Source organism: Mercenaria mercenaria, chromosome 5, assembly GCF_021730395.1.
Source record: "Mercenaria mercenaria strain notata chromosome 5, MADL_Memer_1, whole genome shotgun sequence".
In the NCBI taxonomy this organism is placed as follows: Eukaryota; Metazoa; Mollusca; class Bivalvia; order Venerida; family Veneridae; genus Mercenaria; species Mercenaria mercenaria.
Window position 1 is genome coordinate 95,198,912 of NC_069365.1, and position 15,586 is coordinate 95,214,497.

Genomic DNA, 15,586 nt, shown 5'->3' on the forward strand with positions numbered 1-15,586 from the left:
GTTGTTTGATATTTCTCGGAAATGTTATGTACATTTTCTACATATAATGATTATTTTATTGGGTTTAATGCAGTATTTAAGTATTTTATTTACTGTAAATAAGTAAATCTGACAAGTTTCCCTAGATTCTGCACTGGTATAAATCAGTCTGCACGTATCTTATTGTTTCCAAAAAAAAAAATGACCTTTAATTCATTGTCATTAGTCATCATGATTTGCCTTGTTGATGGTTTAAACCTAGGGCATTTCTACAAGAAAGCCTGGGCTGTACATGTTGAGTTTATTCAAGTCAATAATTTCTTAAGAAAAGTATGGACTTACTTTACACCACATATTGAAGTGTTTTCAAGACAAAAGATGAACTTCTTCTTATTAACAGGTGTTGGTCTTGGAAATGGGCGAGATTTTAAGATGGAAGTATGGTGCCACAAGAAATGTGTATATCGTGTAAAGTTTTACAAGGGAGAGAACACCACACTTATTCACAATGTCACAGAAGATTATATTGAAGTAAAGTTACAGAATTGTCCCCCTTTGTCGGAAGATGTTAAAGTCCGGTTCCTCTCAAAGACAGTAAGTGTTCTCATATAATCTTATGATAGTTTTCTTAATTGATTTGAATATATTGATTGATTTATATACTTTGGTGTGATTTATCTCATTTAACCCTGTAGGTACTCATATTCGATAGTTATCATGTTAGAAATGTTGATCATTCATGCTTAGTATATTTTTGCTTGGCAAGCTCATTTCATTTGTTATGCCCCCGAAGGGAGGCATATTAGTTTTAAACTGTCCGTCTGTCCGTCAGTCAGTCCGTCCGTCTGTCAGTCCGTGCCCGCGAAATGATGGTTAAGTGACTGCATAACGGTACTTTCTCTTTGATGTCATTCATTCCGTTCTGTTTATGTGACTATTTTTCTTTTTATGTGACTGTTAGAACAATAGAGAGAACAATGGGGGTGTCACATAAAGACCGTTTCGTGAGAACGTCTGTCCGTCCGTCCGTCCGTCCGTCACAACGTTAACTTTTTGCATGAAGGCACTTTACTCGCGAACCACTGCACCCAGGACCTTCAAACTTCACATGCTGAGTACACCACCCCTACTACTTTGGGGTCACCAGGTCAAAGGTCAAGGTCACAGGGGCCAACGTTAACTTTTTGCATGAAGGCACTTTACTCGCGAACCACTACACCCAGGACCTTCAAACTTCACATGCTGATAGTACTTATTGAGTACACCACCCCTACTGACTTTGGGGTCACCAGGTCAAAGGTCAAGGTCACATGGGCCAACGTTAACTTTTTGTTGAAGGCACTTTACTTGCGAACCACTGCACCCAGGACCTTCAAACTTCACATGCTGATAGTACTTATTGAGTACACCACCCCTACTGACTTTGGGATCTCCAGGTCAAAGGTCAAGGTCACAGGGGCCAACATTAACTTTTTGCATGAAGGCACTTTACTCGCGAACCACTGCACCCAGGACCTTCAAACTTTACATGCTGATAGTATTTTATGGGTACACCAACCCTACTGACTTTGGGGTCACCAGGTCAAAGGTCAAGGTCACAGGGGCCAACGTTAACTTTTTCCATAAAGGCACTTTACATTGCGAACCACTGCACCCAGGACCTTCAAACTTCACATGCTGATAGTACTTATTGAGTACACCACCCCTACTGACTTTGGGGTCACCAGGTCAAAGGTCAAGGTGCTGCGGAGGCATTTGTCACCATTAGTGACAGCTCTTGTTCATTCCTGCTCCAAACTCCCAGTCTCATATTAATGACCTTTATTTTTTGTAAACAATAAACTTATTTTTGTAAATATGCAAAAGCCGATGAAAAATTTAACTAGATAGATTTAACCTGTGGATAAAGTGCCAGATTTTATATGCATCTGTCAAAGCTTAACCATTTGTGCTGAAGAATCTATGTTCATGTGTCAGTTACCATAGCAACTATATTTTCAGACAAACATTCCCAAAGTGTATGACAACTGTGCATTCTATTTCTGGTTCCATACTGCTTTTGAAGAGAAAAGGTAAGCTGCTATTTGAGCCATGCCATGAGAAAACCAACATAGAGCATTTGCAAACAGCATGGATCCAGACCAGCCTGCGCATCTACGCAGTCTGGTCAGGATCCATGCTATTCGCTTTCAAAGCCTATTGCAATTAGAGAAACCATTAGCAAACAGCATGGATCCTGACCAGACTGCGTGGATGCGCAGGCTGGTCTGGATCCATGCTGGTCGCAAATTGACTATGTTGGTTTTCTCATGGCGCAGCTCATTCGTATTTTCAGATTTAAAGGATCAGGTCTTCAGATTTTACATTACTCTCTTACAATAAGTTGAAAAAATAACATCATCTGTTCATCCTAAACTCACTGTGATGTAACATACAGTTAAGTTACTTCTGTTTTATGTAATATTTCTAAATTCTGTAACATTTCTGTCACGAGACTGCCACTTTAGAGAGCTTTTATATATAATTTACAGACAATACAAGTATTTTTATAAAGAAGTACAGCCCAGAACTGTCTCAATCACAATGTTTCCTACTATTTCAGCAGTATTTGGTGATATGATTTTAACAAAATACATTTTTTTTGTATTAATTTTGTTTCAAAAAAAAATTCAGTATAGAAGTTAAACATCCTGTTGGGAAATAACACAGATGTGCAGGCTGATCATGATCTACAGTGGTCGCAAAGGCAGAGTCAGTTGTGTCCAGAATGTTACAGGTTAAAACACGTAGTCGTTAAGGCAGGTTTAATGGTATCTATATATTTGGAAAAACAGAATTTATATGTTACCTGTGAGATAATCATAAGGCTTTGAGAAGTTTACAAATAATACATTAGAGGAGAAGTTGTATGTTTATTATGAGGGCTTGCTGACTTTCATATGTTCACTGTTTTAATAAAACTCCAGAAAAAAATATTTCCTTTTATGTTTTCAGCCTGTATCTACCCAGGGATGAAATCGACAACCCCCATAAAAAGAAAGCTCAAAAAGTGTTCCGAGAAAATTTCTCTGTTCAACTGACGTTTGAAAACTTTAAAGCAAAAGGGCCAAAGATCATTATCAGCTGATTGTAGTCCACTGTGAATATTTTTATTACCTTGATCATCAACAGTATTTATATAAATCTTCAACATTTTTTGTATGGTTTATCTGTGAAACTACTTAACTTCATTACAATTAAATACTAATCGTTTGAGTTGTAAGTGGGTGAGCAAATTGAGTTATCCAAGGTTTTGAGCAATTAACACATAAAAGATATATTAAAAAAACAAAATGATTGAGGACTCTTTGAATGACTTGTGTGAGCCCAGGTGCTGCAGCCATCGATGCTCGAGTGATTGATATTTCACTGTTTATCAAAATTACTTTTATGAAGCATACTGAATTATATGTTTGTCAATTTAACAACGTTTTAATCATTTTCATTTACTTATTAGAACAAAGAAATTCAGTGTTTTTATCAACTTTTAAAGGAACATAATTGGTAGAGTGGTCAGGTAAAGTTTATTTTTATTAGGCCTTCTGTTCATGCAGGTTTGAAACCTGGGTCACGTAGAAAAAACTTTTATTCATGTTATGAATAGAGACCTTTTAATGAATTTGCTGTAAATTACATTGTTTTCAAATTATATTCACTATTAATAAAGCATATGAGCCGCGCCATGAGAAAATCAACATAGTGCGTTTCCGACCAGCATGAAAATGATCCATGCTGTTCGCTTTCAAAGCCTATTGCAATTAGAGAAACTGTTAGCAAACAGCACAGATCTTGACCAGACTGCGTGGATGCGCAGGCTGGTCTGGGTCCATGCTTGTCGCAAACGCACTATGTTGGTTTTCTCATGGCACGGCTCATATTATACTAACTTACTTTAATGGGGAAAATGGTATTTATGTATTGAAATATTAGAAAAGTTTCACTAGTCAAGACTTCCCATGCATTGATATATGTGGTGGTAAAAAGTGTGTCTATATTATGATTAATTGTAATGAATGATGGTTCCAATATAAAGTTCAGCAGATATTTATTTTTTTTAGAATATTTTATGAGATCAGACATTAGGCAAAAGACTGTTTTTGGTTGAGTATGTGCCTTCTGGAAATCAGATGTTACATTGTACATTAATCCATTAATATATCGTCACCTTAGCGCAAAAAGTGAGTAAGTCCTTCTTTATGTCAGTGCAGTTATCCGCTTCTTGTGTTGAGGTGGCGGTATTTCAGTTTGTTTCTGATACTCAAAACAGAGCCTTTCTCACTGATTTCTTGCCAGAACATAATCACATTAAAAAAAAAAGAAAAATCTTGTTTTTATATTATTTTTAATTTTTTTCAAAATTATTTTACCCAGAATGTGGAATTTTACTATAGGAAATGTGTAATCAAAATACAAAAAATGTTGAAAAGTGCCTATCATCATCCGTTATGTTATTAGAACATCGAGTATGAAAATGAACTGACCAATAAACATTGATATGAAATATAAAAATAATTGTTATCACATTAATAATTTTGTGTTCAGAGCTAAAAATCATTTACCAGTATTTAATATTACTAGACACCCATATTTAAAATTACTTGGTTAAACCACTCCCTGAGAGAAATTGTTGGATGTGTTTTATGTTAGTATGCAAATATGCATCATATTGTAGTAACATACATATGTTTTATACATCATTTGTAAAATGCTTTAAAAATGTATGATATTATTACTGTTTGCTTAGAAAACAGCAAAATTTTGTTATATTTTAGATCTCGTCATTTTATATTTATATGTTACGGTTGTATTTCCTTTAAGGTTTAAAAAGTTATCTGTTGCTATAATTTACACTGCTTAACACCATACATCATTTTATATTAAATTCAATTTTATGTGTTATGTTTGTATTTCCTTAAAAGTTTGTGTTAAAAGTTATTTGTTTATACAATTTACGCTGCTTAACACAAAATGAAGATAGTATAATATGTGTGATAGTTATGAATATTTACCAGAAAGTGATTTTCCAATTAATTAATTAATTAATTGATCAGTTAATTAGGTAATTATTAATTAAATGTTAACAAGCAATAAAAACAAAGATTAAGTGTAAATTATTCAAACTACATGTAGATTAAATATTGTAGATAATGATTTTGTAAGTCTGTAAAGTGCTCTTTATTTTTGCCAAGCAGTATATTTGTAAAAGTTGCTCAGTGTTTTTACTTGTCTCCATACATATACAGAAACCTAGCTTCCATACTTTTCTATAAAACTTGTTCAGACTTAACTTCTTACTTATGTTTAAATGTGAAAGGTTTCCAAAGGATCTCATGGATTTTATTAATTATCACAACAGCAGTGTTAAAGTGCCGTGTGGTGGCTGTAAAAAGTCTCCCCGTACTTGGATTCAGTGTTGTAATATTTTCTGGTCCTTTTGATCATGGAGTCCACTCAATGTTCATAGTGAATAGAGTTCCGCTAAAGCCGGTGCTAGGGGGCGTGAGGGGTGTTGCACTTTCCACTACCTCTCATGAACAGACTCGATCAAACTGAGTCTGCTAGGGGGCGTGAGGGGTGTTGCACTTTCCACTACCTCTCATGAACAGACACAATCAAACTGAGTCTGCTAGGGGGCGTGAGGGGTGTTGCACTTTCCACTACCTCTCATGAATAGACTCAATCAAACTGAGTCTGCTAGGGGGCGTGAGAGGTGTTGCACTTTCCACTACCTCTCATGAACAGACACAATCAAACTGAGTCTGCTAGGGGGCGTGAGGGATGTTGCACTTTCCACTACCTCTCATGAATAGACTCAATCAAACTGAGTCTGCTAGGGGGCGTGAGAGGTGTTGCACTTTCCACTACCTCTCATGAACAGACACAATCAAACTGAGTCTGCTAGGGGGCGTGAGGGGTGTTGCACTTTCCACTACCTCTCATGAATAGACTCAATCAAACTGAGACTGCTAGGGGGTGTGAGAGGTGTTGCACTTTCCACTACCTCTCATGAACAGACTCAATCAAACGGAGTCTGCTAGGAGGCGTGAGGGTTTTTGTACTTTCCACTACCTCTCATGAACAGACTCGATCAAACTGAGTCTGCTATTATTGTGCTTGGTTGCATTCTGTGCTTCCAAAGAATGATTTTGTTAATAGGTATCATTCTTTATCAATACAACATGCAAAGAAACTAGTTTAATTTGGGGTTTACAATGGACAGTAGCTAAAAGTGTTTTTTTCCAAGACAAAGTGTGTTGTATCATTCACTTTTTATATGGTTCTTTGTTGCATTTATCTTAATTTTTGTGCGTAAAGTGGAATTTTAAAATTGAAATGTTGTCTATTACTAGTGAAAAGGTTGTTCCCATTAAGTTCAGGGATTTATGTTTTAAATGTTACATTTTTGTTTCTAGTATTTTTCGGTATTGTGGGTGCAAGATCTATGAATAAATCTGTTCTGTGATATTAAACATAATATGACATAAGTTATACAAGGTATAACACACATTTTTACATATTTTTAGCTCACCTGTCACATAGTGACAAGGTGAGCTTTTGTGATCACCCTTCGTCCGTCGTGTGTCCATCCATGCGTCCGTCTGTCCGTCATGGGTTCCAGAGTTATGGCCCCTGAAAGGACCAGAATTAGCTATTTTGCCCTTGTCTGCACAATAGCAGCTTCATTTATGATTTGAATTTAATCAAACTTGCACAAAACTTGTGTTGCCATAAGATCTCAGTTCCTTTGTTGAACCGGCCAGATCCCCTAATGGGATCCAGAGTTATGGCCCCTGAAAGGGCCAAAATTAGCTATTTTGACCTTGTCTGCACAATAGCAACTTCATTTATGATTTGATTTTAACCAAACTTGCACACAACTTGTATCACCACAAGATCTTGGTTCCTTTCTTAAACTGGCCAGATTCCATCGTGGGTTCCAGAGTTATGGCCCCTTAAATGTCCAAAATTGGCTATTTTGGCTTTTGCAGCCATATAGAAACTTCATTTATGGTTTTATTTGATACAAACTTCCACAATATCTTCAACAACAATAAATCTTGGATTCCATGACAAATGAGATCCAATCGTAGTTTCCAGTTATTTTATATCTGATTACCTCCCCTGATTGTAGTCAAAATGGATTTATATCAGTAAGTACTTACAGGACTTATTTGAAATTTCATTATTGTCATTAGTTGGACCGAGCCAATCAGGGTAGATAACTATGGACTGATTTTATGTCAGATTACCTCCCTTTATTTCAAATTAAAATAGGTATATCTCCGTAACTAATGAAGATACTGATCTGAAATTTCATTTATGTTAACAGATTTATTTGGCAGATCCTTCTTTTGTTAACTTACAATAATTTTCTTTTTAATTACTTCCCTTTTACGTTACTATAAATAGCCTATTTTTAGTAACTTTTTTATTATTGGCCGTAGGGAAAAACCGAGACCACTTTTCTGTGGTACAACATGGATGGTACCTCCAATTTTTAGATGTATTTTGACATATCTGTACCTTGTAAGAATTTTCTTTTTCTTTTTGGTTAAATTTCTTTCCTTTGTTGTTCCTGTCCTTTGGACCTGGATATTTTTTCTGAGGACCTTCTTGTCCTCAAGTGCAATGATAACAGGTGAGCGATATAGGGCCATCATGGCCCTCTTGTTTTATTTATAATAAGAACATTATATTACTTGCTTCCAGATTTTATATTTCATTTTGCATTGTGTATCAAGGTATTGACATTTTATTGGTTAATACATAGGGCTGTCATTGATTGAAAGATTTTAATTGATTTGTGCATGACTAACGGATACGTAGATATATAAATTGATTTGTGTATGACTTGCAGGTATATAAATCAAGTATTAGGCCTACAGTTACAAAGTTAAGAAAGTTTAACAGTTTTATCTACAGTCTAAGCTCGCTATCTTGAATTCCAAGAGCATTTAAGTTGAGATAACTGAAATTTGACTTATAATGATATTTTCAGAACTTGAAAATGTAGTCGAGATAGCCAGAATTTTGAGATATGAGAATTAGAATTATTTAGTATCAACTACACTTGAGTTTTCACTGAATATTTTTATTGCAGTTTTATTCATTTCCTTTAATTATATCCTGAAGTTCTATAACATTTTCATATTGACAATACATTGGTATCTCAGTTAACATTGCAGTCCATGGAATCATTAATGAGGGATTTTTTGGTAGCATTAATGAATGAAATCAAATCACATTGAGAAAATAAATTTTCTAAACTTAAAATCCAAAAATTCCTAACAACGAAACTGTCTCCCAGAAATATCAGTGATATCACAGTAAATATTGAAGGTAATAGTGATAAAACTACTGGAACAGCATTAGATATATGTTAATATTGTATTGTCTTCGGAATTTGAGGGAACATTTTTTATTGTCAGTTCTGTTGGGAATATTCAACATTCCGGCTGAATATCCAGGCAACATTCAACATATTTGGTTAGCTGAATAGCCTGAGTAACATTCAGCATTTCTGTTCAGCTGAAAAACCTGGGAACATTCAACATTTCTGTTCTTCTGAAAAGCCTGGGAACATTCAACATTTCTGTTCAGCTGAATAGCTTGGGAACATTCAACATTTCTGTTCAGCTGAAAAGCCTGGGAACAGTCAACATTTCTGTTCAGCTGAATAGCTTGGGAACATTCAACATTTCTGTTCAGCTGAATAGCTTGGGAACATTCAACATTTCTGTTCAGCTGAAAAGCCTGGGAACAGTCAACATTTCTGTTCAGCTGAATAGCTTGGGAACATTCAACATTTCTGTTCAGCTGAATAGCTTGGGAACATTCAACATTTCTGTTCAGCTGAATAGCTTGGGAACATTCAACATTTCTGTTCAGCTGAAAAGCCTGGGAACAGTCAACATTTCTGTTCAGCTGAATAGCTTGGGAACATTCAACATTTCTGTTCAGCTGAATAGCTTGGGAACATTCAACATTTCTGTTCAGCTGAAAAGCCTGGGAACAGTCAACATTTCTGTTCAGCTGAATCGCTTGGGAACATTCAACATTTCTGTTCAGCTGAATCGCTTGGGAACATTCAGCATTTCTGTTCAGCTGAATTGCTTGGGACCATTCAACATTTCTGTTCAGCTGATAGCCTTGGAACATTTAAGATTTCTCTTCAGCTAAATAGCCTGGGTACACTCAACATTTCTGTTCAGCTGAATAGCCTGGGAACATCATCTGAGTAGCCTTCGAAGATTGACCTCTCTAGAGGGAATATCAGTGTTTACACCTGGATGTGTTTGTTGTACAGAGGTTGTTTTTTTTGGAGAGTTTAACTGACTACAAGTTTTGTTTAATTTCAAGAGAAAATATCTTTTTTAGGAGGGATTTGCTTCTGGGAGATGATGTCAAGAGAGGTTTTACTGCACATATGTTGTACTCTCAGGCAACAGCAGCAGAAGTTTTACTGTATGTATGTTTTACTTGCTGGTGGCATTAATACCTTAAAGGCTGTTGAGATGTTTGTTATTTAATTAACTACTTTAAATGTTGGCATATGATGCCGTTTTACTGTACACCTTTACAATTGGACATGCATTATTTTTTTTAATTATCTCTCTTTTAGAGGCATTGTATAGACTAAGTACTAGAGACCGAAGTAATCTACTTATTCATCCTAGGATGTGATGCGACATCTTCACATAATTTTGACATTTTGTTTTCAGAGAAGTGCCAAGTGGTTCTGGGACAATTTGTGTGTGAAATGAATTGGAATCATTGTTTTACTTACTAGTATTTTCTTTGATGATAACGTCTTTTTGGTCACGGCCATTACGGATTTTAGTAGATCTGCTTATTTTTGCGTGATAATGAGAGGTGATTAATAGGGACTGAACACTTAAGGTTTGCTGTAACACAATTTAAAAAAGTTTTAATTCCATACCTCATATCATTATAGTATTTTGTAACACAGTTGAAATTGTTTTGATTCCATACCTCATATTTTTATTTTGATGCAAGTGAGATACGAAACCAAAATATTTAGACCTGTTTGTCTAAAATTGTACTGTGTTTGTGCGCTGTAAAAGTCAACAATAACTACAGATCAAGGTAGATTTTCTTGATCTGCATTGATAAATACTCGACGATTCACTTTCTAAATCATCTGTTTCTGTAATATAAATGTAATATCTTGTTTACCCTTACTTTTGAAACAAACTGCTGTAAAATCATTTAATTTCTTGTGCACAAAATTCTATGATTTGGGTCAAAATGTTTTTTTTTCCCAGGGATATAAATTCCTGGGTTTTTTTAATTTTAATGTTAATTTGATAGGGATTTGAGAATGAATTTGATAGATTGAATCAACTGTAAAATTAATCCCCTACAAAAATAAACAATTTTGCAGTATCTTAATTACATCAATAGCATGGCTTTGTAAGTGATGTACCTTGCAGGTATACTTATAGGTACATATAGGCCCAACGTGTATTACTGATTGCTGATAAGTGTTTATACCAGAGACAAGAATTTTCGTTCTTTGCAATCAGAGACAACAGTTCTCTCCAAAATTCATATAATGTGTTCCAAAAAAAAAAAAACGAACAAGTTTTGTAAAAAAATACTTTTGTAATCATATTGTTTTATGTCTTTGAAAAGTTATGATACTAGCTCTATGTTATATTTCAACACGGATATATGAATGTTGCTATGGTAACACATAATGGTATCAGGACTATGTCACAATTAAATTTAATATTATTAGTGCCAAGCTAGATTGTAGATACTGTATAGCAGATCATTTACTTTGTAACGTTAGAAACAATGTTATATGGTTCACATCATCTACTTAAAACATTTGAACCTGCTGGGAAAACAGATCTTTGATACAAGTGTATGTTCATAAAATGCAAGAACTTCTAGATAATTATTTCTATATTTTATGAAATCGGACAAGATCATTGTACCATAGAGCTTGCTGGACAATGTAGATTATATACTTGAACACGTATCACAGGTATTTTCATTTTTAAAGGTGACCTTGACATCAAGATATTTTACTTATTTTTATGTAAATTAATATTGAAAAATAAATATACTGAACTACTTAAAGTGTTGTTGTCTTGTTCGTCCCAGAAATTAAGAGATAATATTAACGAGTTAAGACATAATTATATTGATTTTCTGTCGATGCTTATCAGGCTTTTACACAATTCTCCCTGTGCATTCATCATTTGTAATATATAAGAGGGCCATGATGGCCCTATATTGCTCACCTCACTCAAATTGGTACGTGATTTTTGGTCGAGGACATCTACTTAAGGCTAAATGCCGACTATCTAAGCTCTGGGCCTTGAGAGTTTAGATAAGGTTTTAATTTTTTCCTGTGTAAGTCTTATGTACAACAAGTGACCCCCATTGAGGGGAAAATTTTGACCCAGGAGTACGAACTTCGTAGAAGACTTGACGATCCTACGTACCAAAATGTCTAAGCTCTGGGACTTGCAGCTATGGACAAGATTCATGTGTCTATGTAAAACATGTGACCATTTGGCGGGGGCAATTTTAAACCCAAAGGCATGATTTGAACAAACTTTATAAACACAACCACACTACTTCGTGCTAAGGTGAGCTAAAAAGTAGTAATTATACGCTCGAAATGATTTAAAGGGTTTATTCTTTATCACTTAATGTAAGTTGCCTTCATATTACAGATTTCCCTGTTTCCTTATTCTTGCATTTACATTGATAATTTGATCCATAAGTCCCTTATCTAGATACTGTTAACCAATAGTAATTCTAATATTCTTGTAGTTATATTACCCCCTCCTCTTTCATGACAACTGATCTGAAAATAAAAATCTGATAATCTGAAAACGGATTAGCAGAAGCGGACCTAGGCAATAACGTCACCAAAATGCATCTTAACCAGAAAAGTAATCAAATATTAGAAATTACTGTTAATCTAAAAACAGATAAGCGAAAACCAGAAAATGCCAACAATATGCAAAACTAACCATGGTACTGAACTGAGCATCTCTACACAGTTTGCTTGAAATTCCACCAAGTAGTCCGGACAAACTTGTGACAGACAAGACAAAATCAATACATCACTCATGGGGAGACAATTCAACCAAGAGTTATCTAACTTGGTTATATTAGCAGGTTTGATGACAAGAAAGCCTTGTGTGATGTTTCATTCAAATACATACATCTATTACTGAGGTGTAATCTTCTTGTCTTGCGAACAAAAAAGTTCGGTCAATCAAATCGCGCCAATATACTCTTCTAGAGTAAGGCGATTACTGAAGATGATGCCGAAACTTTTTGTATAGATAAGCTTTCTGTATTATTTGAACAGTCGAGCTAAAAATTGTTTAAGATTAAAAATTATTTCAGTTATTTCCAGCATTCCTGGAATGTTGATCTGAAATAGCCACTTAGTGTACAGTACAAAGACACCTTTGATGGGATGCAGAAAGGAGAAACAGTGAATTTTATTGAAAGAAAAAACACCTTTATTTCATTTGCATACAAGTTCTTGAAATATTAACAAAACATAACTTGTATGCGATTTCTCAAAAGCGAGTATAATATATGCAAACTTGTAAATAGATAACAAAATTCCGTATTAAATAAACTTTATGGTAATACAATGCTGGATTATAGTCCCTGACAAGAGATTCCAAGGACAGTCCTTCATACAATGAATCACCTCGGCCATGTGTTATATTTGGCATATTTTTCTGAGATTCAAATATAAACGAGCTTTGGATTTTACTTAATTTTAGTCCGCATCTTATATTGTACGTCAGTCGGAATTCAGACCACACTCGGTAATTTAAAAATACTAAACATTTCTCGTGTTTTAAACTTTTAGAGATGTTTTAATTAATCCATGAAGGCCAATTTTGAGCATGACAAAGATATTCTACACACATGTGCATGATTTACTTGTATCTAAAACTATATTCAATTAGGACTTCCCCACATGGATCGGAGGTGGAGGACGAATGATTTCAGACACAATGTCTTTTATCAAATCGTCACGGAGAACATACGGCCCGCCCGAGGATCGAACTCACGACCCCGCGATCCGTAGATTGGCGCTCTCCTTACTGAGCTAAGCAGGCGTTTTAAGTTTTATTATCACCATAAGTAACCGTCTGTCGTCAGGTGTAAGTGAACAGACTGCAGTCTCCAAGTCATGCATCTCCTCATCACTCGACAGTGTCGCGAAGTTGTGTTTACACTATCTGCAACATTTAAAAATATCATCTTACATTAATTTACAACAACCTATCCTGGTCATTGAACAACTGAACATCACTTGCTTCATGTATTAATGCTCAGTGACCGGGGAAGTATATTTTTACCGTTAACGGCCAGCCTTTTTCTGACGGTTGAGATAGATTATTCCAACAGATATTATATTAATACCTCCAACTACAAAGAAATTGAAAGAATCAACCATCAGTATCGTCTTGTATTAAAACACGTTTTGAAAGAGTGTTTACGAATATTAACGTCATAAACTTACAGATAGGAAACGAACACTTCAAGCCTATCCAGTAAGCAAACATGCTCTGTTGACAAATTATATAGAGCAACTTTCAGCAGAATCTATGTCCTATTACCGAGAAATCTACTTTACTATCAGAAATAAACACACGTTTTAGCGAAATTTCCAGTAACAGGTCGCAATACGCGCATCACTATTATTAGCAACAAACATTCGCTGTACAACTTTTTAACAATATTTTGATGGACAAATTTTGACTTTAAAATATTATCTTGGAAGTTATCATAACTTGTAATAAAGAAACAGAAAAATATGTTACATATTTAACATTAAAATACTGGCTCATTCTGACAAGTGCTGGTTGTCTGATAAGGCCATGGACTATTTAAATTAACAATTAATTTACTTTGATTAGGCCTAAAAATTCTTTGTTTCCGGTAACATGCTCAAAAACATTAGGGTAGGCAGGTCGGAATTTTTTTTGGAATTATTTTTTTTTAAGGGAGACTTTTCAGAAAATATTTTGGTGTCAAAAAATGAATACAAACAAGGGGGTTATGCCTTTAGAGCATCAGTAAGTTGATTTTTAACATCACTGAGCATGTTTAAAGCATAAAGAGTGCAGTTTTGCAATTTTTTATTCAAAAGTTAAAAAAAAATCTCCAAGGCCATAAAAACATTTAGGGTCGGGCCAAAAATTTATTATAAATTATCATACAAGTTAAAATAAACGTTTTCCTTAATATCCGGTTAGAATATACTTTATTCTAGGACATGTTTTGTTAACATTGTGTAACCTGAAAATTATGTAAACATTAGTCATTCTAAAAATAAACAAAGGATGTCTAGGAGTGTATTGGAAATACATGTAATTATAGGTTATGGACTGATTACACCAAACAGGAAGTGACTACACATGTCATACTAAGTGACCATATATGGTTTTCATATCATTGAAACGCTCTTAAGTACTGAAAATAAGGTCTGAATATCTTTTTGTTTATATGAAATAAAGAAGGAACTGAATTGGTAAAATGTAACTAGCAATAATTCGGTCAAAATGTGTTTCTGTGGAGTAGAAAAAGTGCCTAATAAATAGATCCGAATGTTTCCATTTTCGAGCATTTCCAAAAGAGCATTATTGCATTCGTGGAATGTATTTTACATACAATTAGACACTTTTCACGCTTATATTCGCATGTTTTCGAGTTGTTTACTTGAAAACGAAGGTAGGATGTTTATTCTGCGGACCGCTTTCAGATGAGTGTACCTGGCTTCAGTTGACTTGCGTTTCACTGCATACTATTCAACACCACTTTTTCTTTTCGTTTTCTTGAAGGAAATGTATGGATATCTTGTGGAAAATAGGTCTACGACGGAGTGAAAATCTAGAAACTATATCAAAATTGATCTGAAGTAGCTGAACTTTATATGAAACAAAGAACAATGATATACATATACTTTTCAAATCCTTTAAAAATGTTCATCATTTTTTTACTTTCGAAATCAAATATTCACATGCATAACAAGAAAACGGACCCAAAAGCTCTTTAACAGATATATCCTTTAACGCACATACACTCACTCGGCGTTAGACCTATACCCCAAGGATCCTCTACAACACTGGGACCAAAACTACAATGTTGTGAACTATGTTGGTTATACCATACGGTTACACAAAATAATAAAAGTCAGTGGGGAAAATACAACATCAAATCCTACAAACTTGAGAACTCTAGGAAAATATTTTTTCTCACAGAACTATTTCGTATAACTATGGTAACATGATATGAGTTTACAAGCATACAAGGGAAATAGAGGAGCATTGGCGAGGAGTTGGGTGGTGGTGGTAGTGTGTGTATTGTAGGGGTGGGGGTGGGGATCGCATGCTGAGTGCCTGTGCTTTAATGTATCAACACGAAGTTTATAAAATCGCTTAATGTACACCAATAGATAGGAGCTAGGGTAGTATACTTTTCATTTCTTCGTATATCAGTTCCAATATGCCGTAAATATGCAATCTTACACCACAGTAAACAGTGTACATCT

The 15,586-nt window shown here is 34.8% G+C and overlaps 1 protein-coding gene across 4 annotated transcripts in view; it reads left to right on the plus strand.

Annotated features, from left to right (window-relative positions):
• LOC123558019 (phosphatidylinositol 3,4,5-trisphosphate 3-phosphatase TPTE2-like) overlaps positions 1-11,121 on the plus strand; it is a 93,301-nt gene extending 82,180 nt beyond the window's left edge. For all 4 annotated transcript variants that reach the window (XM_053544376.1, XM_053544375.1, XM_053544378.1 and 1 more), the window contains exons 13-15: positions 380-573; positions 1,981-2,051; positions 2,974-11,121. In XM_053544376.1, coding sequence (XP_053400351.1) covers positions 380-573; positions 1,981-2,051; positions 2,974-3,106 — 398 coding nt within the window. In that variant the 3' untranslated portion in view covers positions 3,107-11,121. The remainder of the gene's footprint in view (positions 1-379; positions 574-1,980; positions 2,052-2,973) is intronic.
• Positions 11,122-15,586: the final 4,465 nt, after the last annotated feature.